The 20,683-nt window shown below is 39.9% G+C and overlaps 1 protein-coding gene across 1 annotated transcript; it reads left to right on the top strand.

Moving 5' to 3' along the window:
* Positions 1-1,098: 1,098 nt before the first annotated feature.
* Positions 1,099-19,114, top strand: LOC140522365 (serine protease 38-like). Its single transcript, XM_072637725.1, has 6 exons — positions 1,099-1,257; positions 3,888-3,914; positions 5,864-6,026; positions 11,887-12,161; positions 17,617-17,783; positions 18,720-19,114. Exons 1-6 carry the CDS (start codon positions 1,170-1,172, stop codon positions 19,020-19,022), a joined length of 1,023 nt encoding a protein of 340 aa, XP_072493826.1. The 5' UTR covers positions 1,099-1,169; the 3' UTR covers positions 19,023-19,114.
* The last annotated feature ends 1,569 nt before the right edge of the window (positions 19,115-20,683 follow it).

Genomic DNA, 20,683 nt, shown 5'->3' with positions numbered 1-20,683 from the left:
TAAAGGTTAGTGCTTCCCTGGGACGTTTCTGGATTTCTCTTCTGTGTTCTACCTCCATATACAACCTCCCATTAAAGGCAGAAGCTGAGAGCTTAGTTAGCTCAGGTGTATGACCTAGCTACTCATACCAGGAAAAGAAAGTCTCACTCTCTGGGTTAATGAGGTCTCAGGACAAAAGGTAATCCTGTCTATAAAATTCACTTATTACCAAGAAGACACAAGATGGGGAGGGGCTTATCCAGCCTCCTGGTGGCATGTCTAGGCTTTCCTGATACAATCTGCCTACAGTTAAAAATTTTTCAATCTTTAAAAATGATATTAAGGTGTCTTTTGGGCACCTTGGCCAGCAGCCCCAAATTTTGACTGGATGGCAAAGAAATTTGAGTTTCCTCAAATCAGACTCAGAGATCCTGGATGGTCAAGTTTATGACTCCATCTCACCACTTGAAATTAGGGCTTGTTTTCCTTATCCAAGGACAAAGATGGTTAGAGGTTAGGGGTTATAATTTGCTGCAGCTCAGGGTTCCCTGAGGGTAGAGGGATGTCAGAACAGGGGCTCCCTGAGGTGAGAAGACATGTCTTCCCACAGACTAGCAGCTCTCCCATAGTATGGCCTGACTCTTCCAACCAGGGGCCCTTCAAGACATGAGCTATTTTCTTCTTAGACAATGAGTTCCCTGAGAGTTTACAGGACTGTAGAATAAGGAGCTAGAAGAGATTTTAGATGCCACCTAGTTCAGCCCTTTCATTTTACAGAAAGGAAACCGAAGCATTAGAAATTAAGCGATCTGAGGTCGTGGAGATAGAAATCATGGAGCCAGGCTGAGGACTCAAAAACTGGCTTTTCTGACTTCAAGTTCAATACACTTTCTGTTAAACCACCATGTTTTCCTCCAGATGGTGTGGCCCCTGCAGGCGTTGCGGGCAGTTTGGGGGCCAGGTGGAGTCAAGACAAGGATGAGCTACTAGGGAATACTGGTGCTGAAGGGGAAGAGGGATGGTGGGGGATATGAGGAACAGCCATGCACTGACCTGGTGAGACCGAGTTCCCTTCAGTTATGCCCCACCCCAGGCATAGGGGGCGCTCTCTAGAAGGACCTGAGCACATCTAGTCAGTTACCACAAGAGCATAGGAGCTGCCAGGAGAGACAGGGAACCCTGGACTGGCCATGGGCACTTGTTCATGTCTGAGCCTTTCTGCCCCGGGGGGCTTGGGGCTCCTGCCCTCCTTCCTGCTGCTGCTGCTGCTGGCACCAGGTGAGACTTCCTGCAACCTCGCCTCTTCTAGTTATCTTTTCCCCTAATCCACCTCCCTTCTTACAAGCTCCCCCCCCCGACTTCTGTTATCTCACACCCCCTTTCACCCTTCCCCTCCACTGTGATTAGCATTGTGTTTGTTTCACCTTCCCAATGACCCCTTCCTCTGCACCCACCCTCCTTTGTTTTCTCCTTCCCTCCTTCCTTCTGATCTCCTTTTTGTGAACACACCTCCTGCCATTATTTCCCTCCTTCTGTCTCACAGCCTTCTCTCATGCAGCCTTCTGTTTCCCTCCTGTTACGAGAGAGAGAGAGAGAGAGAGAGAGAGAGAGAGAGAGAGAGAGAGAGAGAGAAGGAGGGAGGGAGAGAAAAAGGGGGTGAAAGATGGGGGGAAATAAGAGGGAGAGAGATGGAGGGACAGAGACAGGGAGGGAGGAAACATATAGAAAGGGAGGGAGAGAGAGAAAAAAAGAGAAAGATGGAAGAAAGAGGCAGGGAGAGAAACAGAGAGATGGGGGGTGGGAATGGCAGAATGGGAGAGGGAGAGAAAAAGACAAGTGGAAGGATAGGGGATTATAATTGGAAATGAGAATTTCAGATCATAAGGTGAAGAAGGTAAGTAGTGCTGAGATGCAATGAATGATCAAGCTCTACTAGAAGGGTAGAATGAAGACACAGGTCCTAGGAGCTAAGGCATTTGATGTCCTGGGACTTCTCACCCCTTCTCCCAGGATCTCATTATCTCCCATCATCTCATCTCTTCTGGTTATCCCTCCTTCCTCACATGGCTTCACTCTTCTTATCTGGTCTCCATTGTATCACCTGTGTTCTCATCTCAAACCTTCCTATTATTTCACACTGTGGTTTGTTCTCTCTCTCTTCCAAGTATCTCAGATGAACCGCCCCCCCCTTTCATCTCTCATCCTCTTTCTCTTCTCTCATTCCTCCCTTTATTTCAATGCCGCTTCCATTCTCTCACCCCTTGCTGCTATTTATCACTCCTCATTACCTTCCCTTCACTCATTTTCTCTCTTCTTCCCAACTTGTTTTTCCTACTTATCTCTTACATTTTTCTCTCTTCTTTTCCTATTATCTCATCTCCTCCTCACTCCTCTCTCATCATTTTTTCTCTCTTTGTTATTTCTCTTCCATTCTCCTCATTATATCAGGTTCTGAGTATCTTTAAAAAAAGAGCCTTAGTCATAAGTATGGAAAAGAAGGGTGGGATAATTAGAGATTTGGGGAAAGGATACTCTAGAACATCTGGTGGCAAGCAGGTGTTCTTAGAAGACCAAGACTTTACAGAGTATTTATAGCACCTCTAATGCACACAGAACCATAATTAGGAATTTTGATAACTGGGGCAAATTCATTGAGAGGCAGGTTGGGGAGGGGAGACAGATGCTCCAGTTATTGTTAGATGCTACGTTGTTACAGTACCATCAATGTTGATCCTGAGCATTGCTTGTTGGGAAGGGCTGCCACCCCAGAGGCAGCAGGAAGATTCTAGTCTGTGCCCTGAAGGGGCTGGGGTTAGGCTAGATGGCGTGGTTCAGGATGGGCAGACCTCACCTCATATTGGCAAGTTGGTGCAAAACCCAAAGGGGAAGCTAGGATTGGATAGAGCACTGACCCTGGAGTCAGGAAGACCTGAGTTCAAATCCAGCCTCAGACACTTACTTGCTGTATGACCCTGGACCCTATTTACTTTAGTTTCCTTACCTGCATAATGAACCAGAGAAGGAAATGGCAAACCACTCCAGTATCTTTGCCAAGAAAATCCCAAGTGGGGTCATGAAGTGTTGGACATGACTGAAATGACTGGAGTCTAATATGGAGAAGGGTTGCAGATACATTATAAGGGTATTTCATGGTGTGGTTGGAAGAGGGATGGATTTGGAGTCAGAAGTCCTGGATTCAATTTTGGGCTCTGCTTCTTACTTGCTGCTTGTCTTTGGGCAAGTTACTTTATCTCTCTCAGACTCAGTTTTCTCCCATGTCAAATGAGAAGGTTGCACTTGATGATTACTTTCTAGCTTTAAACCTGTGCTCCTGTGACCCTTCCATGCCTGAGTTTTCTCATCCTGCATGGCCAAACATAATTCAGAGCTAGGCTATTAGCCTGGTCTTCTGTGGCTGGGCAAGGGCTACACTCAAACCCTTTCTAGCCTGGGAGGCCCTACCAGAGTCTATGCTCTGTGAGGATCAATGCTGCGATGAGGCTTGGGAAGGAGAGGACTCAGTCAATCAACAAGCACTTATTATATGTCTATCATATATCAGTCATTGCATGAGTTGATGAGGACACAGAGACAAAAATTAAACAATCTCTGCCTTCAAAGAGCATACATTTTATTGGCAGAAAAAGGTATTAGGTTGGGGAAAGCAGATGTTGAGATTAGATCACTAAGAGAAAATAGTGATACCTGGGAGAGGTGGGTCAGGAGATGGGTTGGAGGGGAAGAGGGGAGGAAACTTGGCAGGGGGGGTAATAGACAAGGTAGGATTTGGATGTGTTAGAAGGGACAAATGTCAAGCAAATCAGACCCTTACGGGCAGCTGTAGATGCCTCCTCTCATCTGTCTTTTTTTCCTCTTGTCCCTTCTTTTCCTGAATGTTCTGACAGCAGGATCCTATGGTAGCAACCTTGATAAAGGTAAGACCTATCTCTCTTCCAGAATCGCTCCTTGGGGTCTGGGACCAGGATGCCCAAGAATTCAGTGAGCACTGGTCACTGAAAGCAGGCAAGGCTCGACTGTGTGTGTGTGTGTGTGTGTGTGTGTGTGTGTGTGTGTGTGTGTGTGTGTGTGTGTGTGTGTTTAGAGTAAGAGAAATAATGGAATCAGAGAAGGAAGGGGGAGTCTGAGGTCACAGATGGAAGAAGAACCCAAGACAGTACTGAAGGAAGCAAGGTGTCAGGGTACGAAAAGTAGGAATGGAGAATAGAAGCCAAGAACCTGGAATCCAGGGAAGTGAACCAGAACATGGGTACACACAGAATCATCAATTTTCCAGAAAATCTTTTCCACTGACCGGAAAGGTTAGCAATAATGATTACAGCTGCTGGACCCTGGACCCTATTTACTTTAGTTTCCTTCAGGCAGTTCAACTTTTACCGATATCTTTTGTTTTTACATCTCCTTTGTATCTCAATGTACCCTTTCCCATCACCATTCCTTACAATGATCAATTCAAAAAGATTTAAAAAAAACCTGTTCAGTAAGACTAGTCAACATATCAATCCATTATGGCATTTTATGTACTGCTCCATATCCGTAATCTTCTATCTCTCCAAGGAAGGCAGGGAGATACCTTTTCATGCCTTTTCTTTGGCGTCAAGCTTGGTCACCATCACTTCAGAATACCTGGTTTTTATTTTTATTATTGTTTCTACTTCTTTCCATGTAGGCTGTTGTAATATTTCCATAAAATGACTTCCCTGATTTCATTTTGCATCTGTTCATGTGCTTCTCCACAGCCTTCATTGCTTGTTTCTTATAGTATAGTAATATTCCATTCCATCCATGAGCCAGGATTTATTTAGGCATCTCCCAGTGGTGCTTTCAGTCTTACAAAATTCTATCCTCACAACAGCTCTGTGAAGTAGAGGATATGCAGGTCATTTATTATCCCCATTTTAGAGATGAAGAAGCAGAGGCTCTTGAAAGGCTGAGTGTCTCATCTCTTATCACCCAGTGACCGTGTCAGACATGGGATTTGAGCCCAGGCCTCCTGACTCTTGTCTACTACATGACACTTACCTCTCTTGAGTGCCATCTTTCTTTGTTCAGGCCTCAGTTCAAGGTCCAATTCTAGGGTGACCAACTTCCCTTTTTCTCTTCTAATTACGGAATTCTCTTCTAATTCTATATGCTCCTTACCATGAGAATGAACTATTTCTTACATGATTCATGACCTCCTCCATGTGCATTCTCTCTCTCATGATGCAGATTGCTACCTATGATTCACATTTCTAGAGCACAGCCCACTTTCCAAAGCTTCTCTCCTTCCCAAACTTATGCAAGTATCACTAATTCCATTTATGAGGAGGAAATTGAGAGTCCTTTTCCTCCTGAAACTTATGAAATAGGTGGTGCAAGTTTATTTTTTATATTTTATTAAATATTTCTCAATCATATGACAACATTGTAACATCCATTTTTAAAAAAAATTTGATTTCCAAATTCTCTCCCTCCCTCCTGCCCCTGCCACACCCGGTGAGAAGGCGAACAATGTAAAATCAGTTATACATGTGAAGTCATACAAAACAAACTTCCCTAATAGCCATGTTGGTGCAAGTATTATTAACCCACTTATAGGGGAGGAAACTGAGGGTCAGAGAGGTGATGAAAGTGGGGACTTAAACCCAGGTTTTCTGGTTCTTCAACCCAGCTCTTCCTCCATACTCCTTTTGGGGGCAAAGGTGTGTGTTGGATTTGGAGGGGTTTCCTAAATCATGCCATAGAAATGGTCAGCCTTGTCCTTGATAGGGAGAACAAACTTCATGGTCTCTGAGTCAATCCAACTTTGTACTAGTGTCAAGCTCATGGCTTTGGCCTATTGGTGCCCCTAATTTCTTCTCTCCTGTTGTTTCTTTCCACACAGTGTGCGGGAAGCCCCAGTTGTCAGGGAAAATTATGGGGGGCCAGTCTGCTCCTGAGGGGAAGTGGCCTTGGCAAGTCAGCCTGTGGTATATAGGAGTATTCATTTGTGGAGGATCTCTTATTGACTCCCAATGGGTGCTCACAGCAGCCCACTGCTTCCAAAAGTGAGTGACTATTGTGTGTGTGTATGTGGGGGGGGGGGCGGAGATGGGCCCTGGATGGGGGGAGGAGAACTTGGGGTGGGAGAGAATATAGTGGACTTGGATTTCCTGGAAAACTCATGAGAGCTTTGTCTATTGCTTTGGCTCAGGCCATTGACAACAGGTAAGTAGCTACTGTAGTCAAGCAGCTGTAGTTGTATAAATGAGACTCAAATAGATTTACAAGGAAAAACAAAAAGCTAACTTAACAAACATCATTCTCCCTCCCTTCTCTGTTCCCCCCAACCCCATCCTTGCTCTGGAAATAGCAATCAATCATTACTACCCATGTTACAGAAAAGGACTTGACAATCAACTACCCCAAGTCTCCATTCACAACCCACTGTGATTCAGACGCAAACTCCTTCCCTGGTCACTCCACTCTATATGAGTTGTGTCCTTATGGTAGAATATAAGCTCCTTGAATCAAGGACCACAATCTTTTTGTCTTTATACTCCCAGCATCTAACAATGCCTGACATATTGTAGGCACTTAATAGAAACCATCCATTCAATCACTCACTAAAGTCCCCTTCTGACCCTGTATTGTGGTGTAGCAATAACTGTAGTTCTCAAAGGCTTCACCAGGACATCCCAAGCCCCAACTGACCCTTTGGAGTGGGAAAAGTTTCAGAGAAGACCCTGGAGGCCTGCTGTGTGTCTGCCCTCCAGGGAACTGTGAAGGTTGGAGAGAGAACACCCAATGGGATTGGCTTCCAAGGCTAGTAGGAGATGAGAGAGTGAGCTCAGAAGGCATGCTATTCATACAATAAAGGATATCTCCTCACCCCTCCAAGTGACTTATTCTACTTTTAGCCAGCATTTTTACTTTTAACGATTAGCATGAGTTTCCTGACATTAGCCCTAAACATGCCTCTTTCTGACTTCCACTCATTGCCCCTGCCTCTGCTGTATGAGTTCATTTCAAGGAGGTCACATTTTTCACTTGATAACCCTCCAAATCCTTGAAAACAGCTAACTTTTCCAGCTAAAATTTCCCACTTCCCCTAATTTGTCCTCATATGGCATTTGAGGTTTCTTCACCCTTGGGTTTCTTGCCCGTCTCTGGATACTTTTCCAGCTATCTAATCTTTAGTTTGATGTGCCAGTCTAAAAGTGTATTGCCAAAGTAAGTGAACTTAGCCACAGCATGCAAAATTCCTTTATTTGTTATAAGCAATGGTTCTACATATGGATAATGCAGTGTTGACTGATGAACTTCTGGTTTTTATTGGTGTTAATCAGGTCAAAATTAGCACAAGTGGCAAAAAATAGATCCATACTTTGTTGAGGCCTCAGAGACTGCATTAAGTGCACAATCATCTGTGAACAAAAAATTGCACACCAATAATGTAAGGTGGACACATAGGCTATGGGACATGAAGAAAATTAGAAAGGGAGAAGTTAAGATGTTTGAGAGATCATCAAAAGCAAAGTTGAAGACTCTTATAAAGTAAAAAGTCAGGAGTTGAGTGGAAAAGGAAGACAGTGAACAAAGTGTGGAACTCCTTGAGAAAGAGAGAATGGCCTGGGGGGCGTTAGATAACAGTAACCATGGTGCACATAAGTGCAAATTTTTAATAGAGTGAACATTAAAGGATGAGCAGTTGTTGATTGATGGTGGCAAAGGAATATTCTGGAAGTAACTTTGGAGAGATCAATTTCAATTGAGTGATGAGGTCAGAAACCATATTGCAAAGGATTGGGGAGAGAGAAGAAAGAAAGTGTAGATAACTATTTATATGAGTCTGATGAAAAAAGGGAAGGGATATAAAATGAGAAATTGGGAGAATAAGAATAGGCAAAGAGGAAACAAAATTATCATCTTTTTTCAGACACTACAATGATTTACTCAGAAAACCTTGAGGAGCCAACAAAAATTCATCAAAACAATAAAGTCGCATGATATAAAAGAAATCCAAATAAATCACAAGCATTCCTGTCTCTCGTCAGCAAAATATGACAGAAAAGTTTCTGGAAAAAGAAATTTCATTCAAAATAATTAGAGAAGCTCTAAAATATTTCAGCATATATCTGTGAAGATGCATTCATGAGCTGTATGAGTCTGATTGTAAAATGCTCTTTGCAGAATTAAAGACAGACCTAAATAATTGAAGAAACATTAATTGCTTGTGGGTAGTTAAAGCCAACATAATAAAAAATAACAAAACTTCCTAAATTATTTTACTTATTTGGTGCTGTGCAAATCAAATATCCAAAAATATTTTATAGAGCTAGAAATAATAATAGTGAAATTCATTTAGAGGAACAAATGGTCAAGAATCTCAAGAGCAATAATGAAAAAAGTGGGAAGAGGGTCTATAACTACCAAATTTAAAACTGTACTACAAAGCAATAATCATTAAAATGATTTAATACTAACTTTTTTCCAAAGGAAGAAATGTTGATCAGTGGAAGCAAATAGACACAGTAGCTTTCTTTGTATTTGATAAACTCAAATATTCCAATTAGTGAGGGAAAAATTCACTATTTGGCAAAAAGTACTGGGAAAGCTGGTCATCAGTCTGGTAGATTCAGACTAACATCTCATACCACATACCAAGATACCATATACCAAATTTATTCATGGTCTCACTGTAAAAGGTTATATCACAAACAAATTAGACAAGCAAGGAAAAATTGCTTTTCAGGTCTATGGATAGGGAAAGAGTTCGTGATCAAATAGTAATGAAGAGGATCACATAAGATAAAATGGACAAAATACAATTTGATATAAAAAATTTTAAAGCTTTTATACAAGCAAATCTCATGTACTTAGAATGAGAAAAGGAATAGGTAAATGAGAAATAATTTTGCAGCAGATTTCTCTGGTAAAGGCCTCACATTCCAGATACATAAGGAACTCATTTAAATTTCTAAAACTGAGTCTCCTGATAGACAAATGGTTAAAGAATGTGAACAGACAGTTTTAAAAGAAGAAATACAACAGCTATATGAAAAAATATGCTAAATCATTAACAGTTAAAGAAATACAAATTAAAGCAACTTTGAGGTTTTACCTTACAACTGTTATATTGGCAAAGATGACAAAAGAGGAAAATAACGAATGCTAAAAGGGCCATGGGAAGATAGGCACACCAGAGCACTGTTGTAGGAGAATTGTTACAGTTATTTTGGAAAATAATTTGGTTCTATGCCCCCAAAGTTAGTAAACTCTGCCACTTCTTTGATCCAGCTATATCAATACTAGACCTGTACCCCAAAGAAATCAAAAGGGGAACAGAACCCAAATGTATAAAAATATTTTTTAACAATTCTTCTTGTAGTAGTCCCAAACTGGAGATTATGGTATTCCACATGGAATGGCTAAACAAATCATAGTAGATGAATGCAATAGACTATTATTATGCCATAAGAAATGATGAGATGGATATTTTCAGAGGAAACAAGGAAGATCTCTATGAATGGACGCAGAGCAAAGTAGGCAGAACCATGACAGCAATTCATATAATTACAACAGCATTGTAGAGGAAAACAACTTTAGAATGTCGCCTGCAAGTTCTCAAGACTAAGGATGAACTATATAACGCCTTCTACAAGAAAGCCAATGAATTTAAAATGTGGAGATTATTTTGGGGCATAGCTAAGATGGGAATTTGTTTTGTTGGACTAGAAATATTTTTGATAAGGTTTGTTTGGTTGTTTATATTCAGTGAATAGGGTGGAAGGGGTGGCAATGGGAGAGACAGAGTATCAGCGCATAAAAAAGAAATAAATCCTTCTTTAAAAATATACCACCACCACCACCCTCCCCCCACCCTCCAATGCAACTGAACACTGTGTAATTATAAAGACCAAGTCTGATGCTAAAGAAGAGATGAGAAAAAAAACATCTCCTGTCAAGTTTGCTTCTTTGCTGAGGTAGGGAATTATTAATGTGGAACACCATGTACATTGCCTGATCTGGTTGATGCGTTGGTTAGTTTTGGTAATTTGCCTTTCTTTATCATTTTGTGTTATCTGGGATAACACAGGGGAGAAGAGAAGGTATATATAAATAAATTAAAGAGGTGTAAAAATCCAAATTACCAATTTTTTAAAAAATAGAACATTTTTAAAAAATAGAAATTTAAATTTCTACTTAAAAAATAGAAATTCCATGTTTTGCTATGAAAGAGTCTTCAACATTTAGACCAATGAGATTTAATTTCCAGCAAAATTCTAAAAATGTTATTATTAAAGGGTTTGTTGGTGAGCATTTTGAGGGGAAGGCTATGATCACTAACAACCTGCATAAATCAATCAAGAACAAGTCATACCACTCTAACTTAGAGGCAGCTAGGTAGTGCAGGGCATAGAGTACTGGGCTTGGAATTAAGAAGACCTGAATTCAAATCCTGCCTTAGATACTTACTAGCTGTGTGATCCTGAGCATGTCACTTAACCTCAGTTTCCTCAGCTGTAAGATGTGGATAACAACAGCTCCTACCTTGTAGGGTTGTCATGAGGGTTGAATGAAAGGATATTTGCAATGCACTTAGCACAATGTTTGGCACATAGAAGGTACTATAAAAATGCTTATTCTGCTTTCAATCTCATTTCATTTTTTGGCAAGGTGGCTGGACAGGTAGATGAGGAAAATGCCAAAGACACAGCATCACTGGGTTTTAGCCAGGTATTTGATACAGTCTCTCACAATTTCTTCATGAACAAGGTGAAGAACTGTGGGCTGTGACCATGCAGTTAGATGCATGAGAATGTGAAAGATTAGACCCAAAGAGTAGTCTGGTTGACGTCTACTTGGAAAATTGTCTCCCCTAGAATGCCCCCAATGTCCTTGTCCTGTGATAGATAACATGCTTGTAAATCAATCATTTGAATTAAGGCATGCATGCCGATTTATCAACTTTGCGAAACTCAGAGGGATAAGTTACGCTTTACACAAGATCATCAGAATCCAAAAAAGATTTTAACAGACTAGAATTATGGGCTAACTTTCATGAAATGAAATTGATCTGGGAGAGGGAGGGATACTGGTGATAATTATGAAGGTGTAAAAAAAACCCCAAAAGATATCAATAAATTTTTTTAAAGATGAAATTGAATAAAGATAAATGTATGGTTTTATATTTAAGAGAAATCAAATTAAACGTACAAGGTAGTGGTATGTGCCTGAATTTATGTATCAGATATCTGAGGGTGTTAGTGAGCCACAAGCCCAGTATTAATTAATCAACCATATGACGTGATAATAATTTTTTAAAAAAAGTTTTCCTTGAGAGGGCCTTAATGTCCAGACCAAGGGACTCCCTGTACTCTGTTCATTTCTCATGTAATACTGTGCCCAGCTCTACATAATCTGTAGCTACCTTGGAGTGTCCAGAGAAAAATTATCATGACACTAAGAGGCCTGGACATTGTGTCCTATGAAAATCCATTGTTTTAGTGAGGACATAATTGCTGTCCACAAATACCTCAAATATTTTTATATAAAAGAATGATTAGACTTTATTCTTGGTTGTAGAAGACAAAACCAGGAGACATGACTGAAAATCTCAGACAGGCATATTTTGTCTAACATAAGGAAGAACTTCCAATTGGAACCATCCTCAAAATGGGGTAGGCTTGGCAGTGGTTGGGGGAGGGAAGAAAGAGCAGGCTTAATGGAGTTTTCCATTGTGGAAGCTCTTTAATTGGAAGCTGGGTGATCACTTCTAGAGACAGAACTGAGATTTGGGTAGGATCAGACCAGATAATGTCTGAAGTACTTTCAACCTATGAAATTCTATGACTCACATGATGATTCACTTCAAAAGCCTTGGCCATATTCAATAGTAATGTGAGGTCTTTCTTTTCCCTGCAGGTCCACTAATCCAAGTATGTATACAGTCTTTGTGGGCTACATGAAGTTGTATGAGGGAAACAGTCATTCTGTCCAGGCCTCAGTGAGAACGATTTTCAGACACCCAAACTTTACCAAGAATCACCCACTTGGAAATGACATTGCCCTGTTGGAACTGAGATATTCAGTTGACTTCTCCCCATACATCCTCCCTATTTGCCTGCCAACTCCTGGGTTATATCATGAAGGGAAATCTTCTTGCTGGATGACAGGTTGGGGTACTCTCACAGAAATAGGTAAGTAAAATAATCCGTCAACAAGCATTTATTAAGCACCTAGTATCTGCCAAGTACTGTACTAAGAGTTGAGTATACAAAGAAAGGTAAAAGCCAGTTCCTACTCTCAAAAAGATTACAATCTGATGAAGGCGACATCGTGTTAAAGACTATGTACAAACAAAGTATATTTAAGAGAAACTTGAGATAATCAACAGAGAAAAAGCACGAGCATTAAGGGAGGATCAGAAAAGGCTTCTTGCAGGAGGGAGGATTTTAGTTGAGACTTGAAGGAAACCAGGGAAGCCAGGAGATGGACATGAGGAGGAAGAGAGTTCCAGGAATGGGAGGAAGTCACTGAAAATGTAAAAAAAGTTAAGAAATGGACTGAGTAGTCTGAGGGAGAGAAAAGAGGTCACTGGATCATAAAATATGTTAGGAGTGGGTTAGAGACAAGGGCAGGGAAAAGTTTAAATTGTAAGACGGTTGGAAGGGTAAGAAGGTAGGAAGGTCCTTAAAAGCCAGACAAAAGATATTCCATTTGATCCTGGAGATCTCAGGTCTTTGAAGGAAGAAATGGAAATAACGATGGTGTTTCAAAGTTTAGATGGATCCTCAGATGGCATCTAAACCAAGCTGGGAAGGAATGTTTTTTATAAATTTGATGACTATGTCATTAAGTTTACATATGTAAATTCTGTTTTGCACTCTACTTTTAAATCTACACGTGTTTTTGTGCATTATGTATTTTTTTATGGGCAACATATTGTTGAGTATTCCATTGTATGTTTTTTTTTCTTATGAGAAATTTCTATCCTTTTACATTAAGGGTTATAGCTGTTAACTTTGGATTATCATCTACCATGCGTTATTATATTATTTTATTTTGTAAGAAAGGGATATAATCTGATACTGATGAAATAGCTGCCGTCTTGCCATCACACGTATCAGAGACAAGAACCTTTCAAAACTTGTCAAACCTGATGACTACTACTATTCTTATCCCTGTCATGTTGGGATATATGAAACTACCAGAAAGAATCTAGAAAGATCAGTAAGTATTATAAAGCCTTCTATAAGAAAATGCAGACTATAGGGTGTTTCCATCTCTGTTGCAAATGTGGAACAAGGGATTTGGAAGCAAGAGGAAAATTTGAGAAATGAACTATTGGTTAAAAAAGATGGTATATGAGAATGAGATCTGGATTTGTGTACTATGACTTAAAATATGGAAAGGACAGGCCAAAGATGGAGTGTACATGGCAAAGCTTAGTAAAAAATACATTTTCCTGAAGTATTGAAAAACTAATAAAAAGGGCCTTAAATTGAAAAAGAATTAGAAAGGAGAAAAAAAACTATGAATTTTAACCAAGTTTTTCGAAGGGAAAGCTTCCCCCTTGTTTGAGATGAAAGTGTTGTTCTCTGGAACTTTATATCCGTCCCATGCTACTTACTTCCTTGGTTTTTCCTTCCCCTCCTTCCTCTGTAACAATGATAATCAATTTATTTCTCTATTTTCTTTAATTTACTGCCTCTTTTTTCCCTTTTTTAACTCAAGACAATCTGTGTAATTTTCTTGTTAATAAAAAAAAAGTGCTCTTAATTTATTATCCCATTATGGTCATTACGTTAAAATAGTTGTTGTTCAAACCAATGCTGGCGTTTTGTTGTCATCTGTAGAAACCAGTGTGGTGTAAGTACCTCTATTTTAAAGCTATCTTTTTCAAGAGCCTTGCAATAAGGAAGAATGTATTTCAGTAAGCTGCTCCCCCCACCCCACTCACCTCCTCTTTAACCTTAAGTATTGTCCTGTGTCTAGGAAATGGTCCAGCTGTTAAAGCCAGCCTAATCTAAGGGACCATTAGGTAACCCTTAAGTTCATGCCCTCGCCTCACTGTCTCTGCTTTATGACAGGATGTCTCAATTTAGACTTTGTGGAAAAGTCTGGACCTAAAAGATACCCTGACCCCTCTCAAATATAATTTTCTTCCCCCTGTTCCCTGAAGTATATAACACACTTTAATCCTTTAAAGGATGGGAACCACTTCCTAAAGAAGCAGTGATCCCCTAGCCTGTTTGTTTTTTAAATAGAATCTTTGAGCAAATTTTGCCTGCTAAAACAATGAAAGTGATGACTCCCCCTATGGTGAGTCCATTGCAAAGGCATTGTATTCTTGTTATTGTTCTGTTATCTTTAGAATTTAGACGATTAATCATCAGCTATTCAAGTTTTTGAGTTTCATTCTATTTGCCACGGATATGCTGGTTTCTTGATGTTTCATATATGCATGTTTCCACTTCGGGGATTATGATTGGCTTTTAACTTACCAAGTTTTGTCTTCAAAGACATGGTCAGTTTTGCTGGGTGACTAATTTTGGAATTAAACTAAATTTCTCTTGATTTGCATTATATCATGTTCTATTTGTTTCTAATATTCCTTGACTTGGGTAAAAATCCAGAGCAATAGAATTGACACATTTTTACATGTGATATATTTCTTCTTGGTTGTCTAAAAAATTATCTTGTCATTGTAGCCTTGGAGTTTGACGCAGATGTTTCTATGTGAATGGATCCCTGATGGATGTTCTGTGAATTCTATAAATTTATAATCTGTTATCTCATTTAAATATGTCAGGGAAATTTTTTTTTGTACAATTTCCTAAGAGACTTCCCTTTTCTTTGCATTTTTCTTGGAGCCAAATAGACTATTTCTCAGAGCAACATCTTCCATATCTGCCATTTTATTTTAAAAAGAGCCGTACAGTATTTTCAAATAACGGTAGTTTTGGGGCTTGTTTTCCTGTTCCATTTTTTCCTATTGCTTTGTTCCCCAATCACAGAATTCTATTTTTCAGTGAATTCCTCATTTTCTGCATATTCTTTTTCGGCTGCTCTGAAGGGGTTGCGTTCTTTTGTGATCTTGCTTTGTTCTGTGTTCATGTCATTTAGTTATTTCATTTCCTGTTTTTATTATCTGCGTTGATGTCCCTCAGGAGAGGTCCAGTTTCATTTCTGGTGCCCCTCATGTTCATTCACGTTATATTCCTTCTGGACTCTTTGCCTTAGTTCTTTTCATTCCAATTATTAATTCATTATGTCAGATTTTTCTTTTGTTTGCTCGTGTCTTTGATTGTTTCCTTGTTCTGAAAACGTTCTGTTTTTGGTAGGGGGGCAAATGGAGGGAAGTCTTCATGGCAGCTTGCTTCTTCTTTTAATAAGGAAGGGGGACATTTCTATTACTTTTTTAATAGAAATACAGGGAAGCTGGGCTCTCTTAAAACTTTTCACTCTTTTCTAAAACACCCCTTATGAGTGGTTATGAAACCTCCACTTAATGGGAAACTTACTGACTACTGAGGAAGTCCATTACACTTTTGGATGGTTCTAAAGAAAGCCTTCTTTGGATTGGACTAAAATATGACTTCTTGTAACTCCCTTTTCATATCACCCTTCCACCACCTGCTTCTAGTTCTCTCCTTTGGTGTCAAGTCTAATCTCCTTTCACATGATAACTTTCAAGATTGTTATAGAAAGTGATTGTGCCCTGATAGGCCTTCTCTTCCTGAGACTAAACAACCCTAATAGCTTTAGGTAAGTTTCACGTACCATGGTTTCAGCTCCCCCTACTATCTCCTCTTTCTCTTATGGAGTCACTCTACCTTACCACCATTTTCCCCCAAACATGGCATGGACAGATGTGCTCAGATCGTGGGACAATTACTCTCCTCCTTCTGGATATACTCTCTTTTTCCTGTCCATATGGCCTAAATCTATTGGATTTTTTTCCTTTTTCATTAAAACAATCAACTCATTAGAACTGGAAAAAAAAGACTCTAGAGAAGACCTAATACAATCACAATATGAGTCATTTCTTTGACCCATATTAAGCTTTCCGTCTATGAAAGTGCCCAGGTCTTTAGATCATGAACTTCTATCCAACCACATATATATATATAATGTAATATAATACAGTATAATATAATGTAGTATAAAATGATAAGATGTAATATAATATTATATGATATGATATAGTATGATATGCTATATGATATTATATAATATATAACATATATAATTAGATATACATATATAAAATCAAGTAGTAATTAAGTCCCTATGGGGCAGTTAGGTGACACAGTGATTAGAGCACTGGGTCTGGAGTCAGGAAGATTTATCTTTGTGAGTTCAAATCTGGCCTCAGACACTTTCTAGCTGTGTGACCTTGGGCAAGTCCCTTAACCCTGTTTGCCTCAGTTTCCTCATATGTAAAATGAGCTGGAGAAAGAAAGGGCAAATCACTCCAGTATCTTTGCCAAGGGAGACAAAAGTTCTTTAAGAAGGGTCCTCAATAATTTTTTAGAGTGTAAAGGGAGACCCAAAAGTTTGAAAACCACTGGTCCATTTTCTGATATACATGATTCAGGAAAGAAATTAGGAAGACAAATCTAAATTAGGGAGAAAGGTCATTGTCTCTTTTACCTACCTGGTCAAATTCCCAGCCTTTTATACGTAGGCACAGTTAGCTGAAGCCTCAAAGCACTTGGGTCTCCTAACTTAATGTTTGTGACAAAGCCCATTGATTCTAGAGCTCTATCAATAATGGGCTAGGTCAGGGGTTGAGATATCACTTTAATAAAAGGATTTGTTCTGTAAAATTTGGATTCAGTCAAAAGGCCATAATCAAGGACCTAGAAGGCCACAGGTGGCCACAGGTTCCCCACCCCTGGGCTAGGTCATTTTCCTCTGGTGATCCGCAGTTTCCTCCTCTGTAATTAGGGGGTTGGTTGTTCCTGGTGATTTCCTTCCACTTAAAAAACTCCATGCCTAGGTTTGGTCTGGACAGATGGCATTAACTTGGAAAAGCTTCCTGGGGAAAGTGTGTAGAGGTGATAGGTTTTTAAGGCATTAAAGTTCTTAATTTGGTAGAAAGGAGGGAGGGAATTCTTAGAGGTAAGCATGGTCTATGGAGAATCTCAGAGATGGAACCAGACCAAGAATCACAAGTTATCATTCTCCTCCTCCTCCTCATCTCATTTTTATACAGAATCTACTAGCCAGGCACTGTGCTACGTGTTTTTCAATGGTCTCATTTGGTCCTCATAACAACTTTCAGAGGTTATTATCTGTATTTTACATATGAGGAAACTGAAGCAGGCAGAGGTAAAGTGATTTGTCCAGGGTCACATAGCTAGTAAGTGTCCAAGGTCACATTTAAACTCAGGTCTTTCTGACTCCAGGATTAGTGCCTTATCCATTGCACCACCTAGCTCCCTAATTAGCTTGTATTCTTTCTTACCTGAAACAGAGGCTTGTGCTGGGTCCCTGTGAGAAATATCACTTGTGGATGACAAGGTCAGGCATATGCCTGCCAGTGACCTTGAAGGCCAAACCTGGAGAGTTTAGATTTCTTTGTGTAAGCAGAGAAAGACAAGTCCTGGGCCTAGAGCTCTGACTTTGAAATCTTCTTGTTGACAGGGAGACAGCCAGCAGCACGCTATCTCCAAGAGGCTGAAGTCTCTCTTGTTGTCAATCAGTTATGCAGTTTATTTTATGAGGTTCCGATGACAGACGGCTTAGTATATGATATCCAGGACAACATGCTGTGTGCTGGGGACATCCTCAATCAAAGGGCCATCTGTCTGGTGAGTGATCATCTGTATTCCTCCTGGGCCCCCAGACTCAGTGCACAATTCAGAGCTCTATCTGGTCAAGGTGTCTGCCATTTTGGTTACAGCTATAATTCTATATCTGTCCTACTCCTCAGTTCTTAGCCATCCCTGGACCCTCTCTATCACCTGCAAAGTGGCCTCTTTCTGAGCTTTAACCTCAGAATCATAGGATTTTAGAATTGGAAGGCTCTTTAGGGATCTTTTGGATCTCTAAAGGAGGAACCTAAGACCCAGGGAGAGAAAGCCATGTTTCCAAGGCGACATGGGTAGTAAATGCTAGAACTTTGATTAGACTCGAGACTTCAGATTCCTATGGTCAGTGATTCTGCTACCTCATTTACTATCTTAGACCAGGTTGAACCAAACTATGAAGGGAGTATAGATTCACGGCTAGGAAATCTGGAGAGGAAAGGGAGGGAAGAGAAAGAATCATGGAGAAAAATTCCTGGCCTTCCCTAAGGGCAGGGTCTGCGGCTTACCTGGAATTCACACTCCTTCGTTGCCTTAATTGTATACAATTGATGCTTAATAAATATTTTTTGAATAAATGAATGAGTCTCTTGGGTAGAAACCTATGCTAGTAGGTTCAACATCTTTTTAGGTTGTCGTGGTCAAGTCTAAAAGAGACTTCATGTTGCAGCAGGCAGAGTGCTGGACAGGACATTGATCAGACCCAACTCTTAGCCTCAGTTTCCACATCTGTAAAGTGAGGGGCTTAGAATACATGATCTTTAAGATCCCTTGCAGCTCCTACTTTCTATAGTCTAAACAGTCTTCTATTGTGATATTCTAGGATCCTGTGATCAGTGATTCTCTTGTTTGGGGATGGGCAGGACTGAACCAAACACTTCCCCTGTCACAATTCCTGGTAGCCTCCATTCTTACTAACAATTTCTCTCTCTTCCTTAGGGGGATTCTGGAGGTCCACTTGTTTGTGAATTTTCAGAGACATGGATACAGGTGGGCATTGCAAGCTGGGGCACGCCGTGTGTAGCACCTATTTCCCCTAGCGTTTTCTCTAGAGTATCTTATTATCTGGATTGGATCGAGGAGACCAAGAAAATGGCATACAAATTACCACCAACAAAAGCTTCGGATGTGAAGAGCACTGTCGAGGTATCAACAATTTCCCAACCAACAAGGTACGCATCAGCCTCTCAGACCTCTGTTCTGCCTGTGCTGGTCTTCCAGGGTCTCCTAATGGCCCTGTGAATCTGGGATGCTGAAAACAGTCTTTGAGTGGTTTGAAAAAGAAAGCACTGAGCCTTTGATGAGCCCATTAAACAGTTACAATGAGTAAGACAATGGAGTTCTGTAATGGCGACAATAGTTGGTATCTCACGTCCAAGGAACAGCAATGACTTCCATTCCAATAGCACCATATGGTTTGGAAAAGGCTTTCCTCACAACATTGCGAGGTAGGTAGTGCAGATTTCCCCATTTTACAGATGAAGATGTTGAGACATTAAAATTAAATGACCTGCCCATGTTCATACAGCCAGTAGTAGGATAGGAAATTAGTAACCAGGTCTTCTGCTTCTAGGCTGAGAATCCTTTCCACTTTTGTCTTCATCACCAGAACCTAGCACACATAATAAGTGCTTAATACATACAGTAGGTGCTTAATAACTGCTTGTGGTTATATCCATGTAAAAATGTATGTGGTATGTATGTACTTATTTACCTGCATAATGTTGTTTCTTCCTAGTAGAATGTCACACATTCTTTAAGGAAAGAGATTGCTTCCTTATGTCTGTGTTTCCCCAGTGCTAGGCAAGCAGCAGACATTTAATAAATGCTCGTTGAAATGAATACTACCTCACCAATGACATGAAACCACTACAAAAATTTCAGGAAATTAAACTCATGAGTTTAAGCCTCATGAGTTGTTGCTTCTGCTTCTTTCCAAATCACTGGTCAGCTAACTGGCTGGTTCAGTTATGAATTCTTTTAGTAAACAGGAGGTTAAGATAAACTCCAAGGTATTTTTTTCTTTGATAATCTGTAGTCCTATCCTTTTGTTTACAATTCATATTGGGAATCCAAAATTGAATGCAGTAATTATGCTCTTTCAAGTGAATGAATGGAATGAGTACTGGTTCTGGAGGCAGAGAAACTGGGTTCAAATTCTGCCTCCTCTTCACTAGTGATGATGTGACCTTTGACAGATAAGCAAACTTCTCTTGGACTCAGTTTCCCCATTGGTAAAATGAAGGGGTTGGACCAATTGGCCCTGAAGTCCTTGCCAGTCCTAGATCTATGACCCTTGACTAGATGACCTCTAACATCCCTTCCAGCCATTTCCCTCTGATCCTGTACTAACTTCAACTACAAGAAAATTTAATGTCATCTGGGTGGTCATTCTCTCCAACAACAGAGAGAACAACCTCCTCTCTAATTTGGTTCCGTAAACTTCCAGGGTTACTGTGGTCAAAAAAACCATTACCCTGTGGCCCATCTAGCTCTAGATAGCTCCAAATATGGCTAAGGTGATTTTGGGAGAAAAGTGACCCAAGTCTCTCACTTGGATTCAAGCTCCTTTCTTGATCTGTGGAGACTTCTAGAACTTGGATTCTCTTGACATAACCTTCAAGAAGCCAGCATCACCTCCAAGCTTTGATCATGGATTAAGGCAGAGATTTAGTGAGATCCCATATACATGTATATATATATGTGCACAAGAATGTGTAGGTATACATATATATACATATATACATATATACACATATATTTATATATACATATATTTTATACACATAAAATATATTACATGTTTCTGTGTAAATATATACACATACAATAATTTCTACAATATATTCTTATAAAATAATATATTAATTTATATACATTTATAATAATAATTTAATATAAAT

This window comes from Notamacropus eugenii, chromosome 1, assembly GCF_028372415.1.
Source record: "Notamacropus eugenii isolate mMacEug1 chromosome 1, mMacEug1.pri_v2, whole genome shotgun sequence".
Classification (NCBI taxonomy): domain Eukaryota; kingdom Metazoa; phylum Chordata; class Mammalia; order Diprotodontia; family Macropodidae; genus Notamacropus; species Notamacropus eugenii.
Note: the sequence above shows the minus strand (reverse complement) of the source record. Positions and strands in the feature narration are given on the sequence as shown.

Bases quoted from the DNA above. Each gene is read 5' to 3' on its own strand.
- LOC140522365 (XM_072637725.1), top strand. From the start codon at position 1,170: ATGGGCACTTGTTCATGTCTGAGCCTTTCTGCCCCGGGGGGCTTGGGG. The intron at 3,915-5,863 runs GTAAGACCTATC...CTTTCCACACAG, and splicing joins TGGTAGCAACCTTGATAAAG to TGTGCGGGAAGCCCCAGTTG. The intron at 17,784-18,719 runs GTGAGTGATCAT...TCTCTTCCTTAG, and splicing joins ATCAAAGGGCCATCTGTCTG to GGGGATTCTGGAGGTCCACT.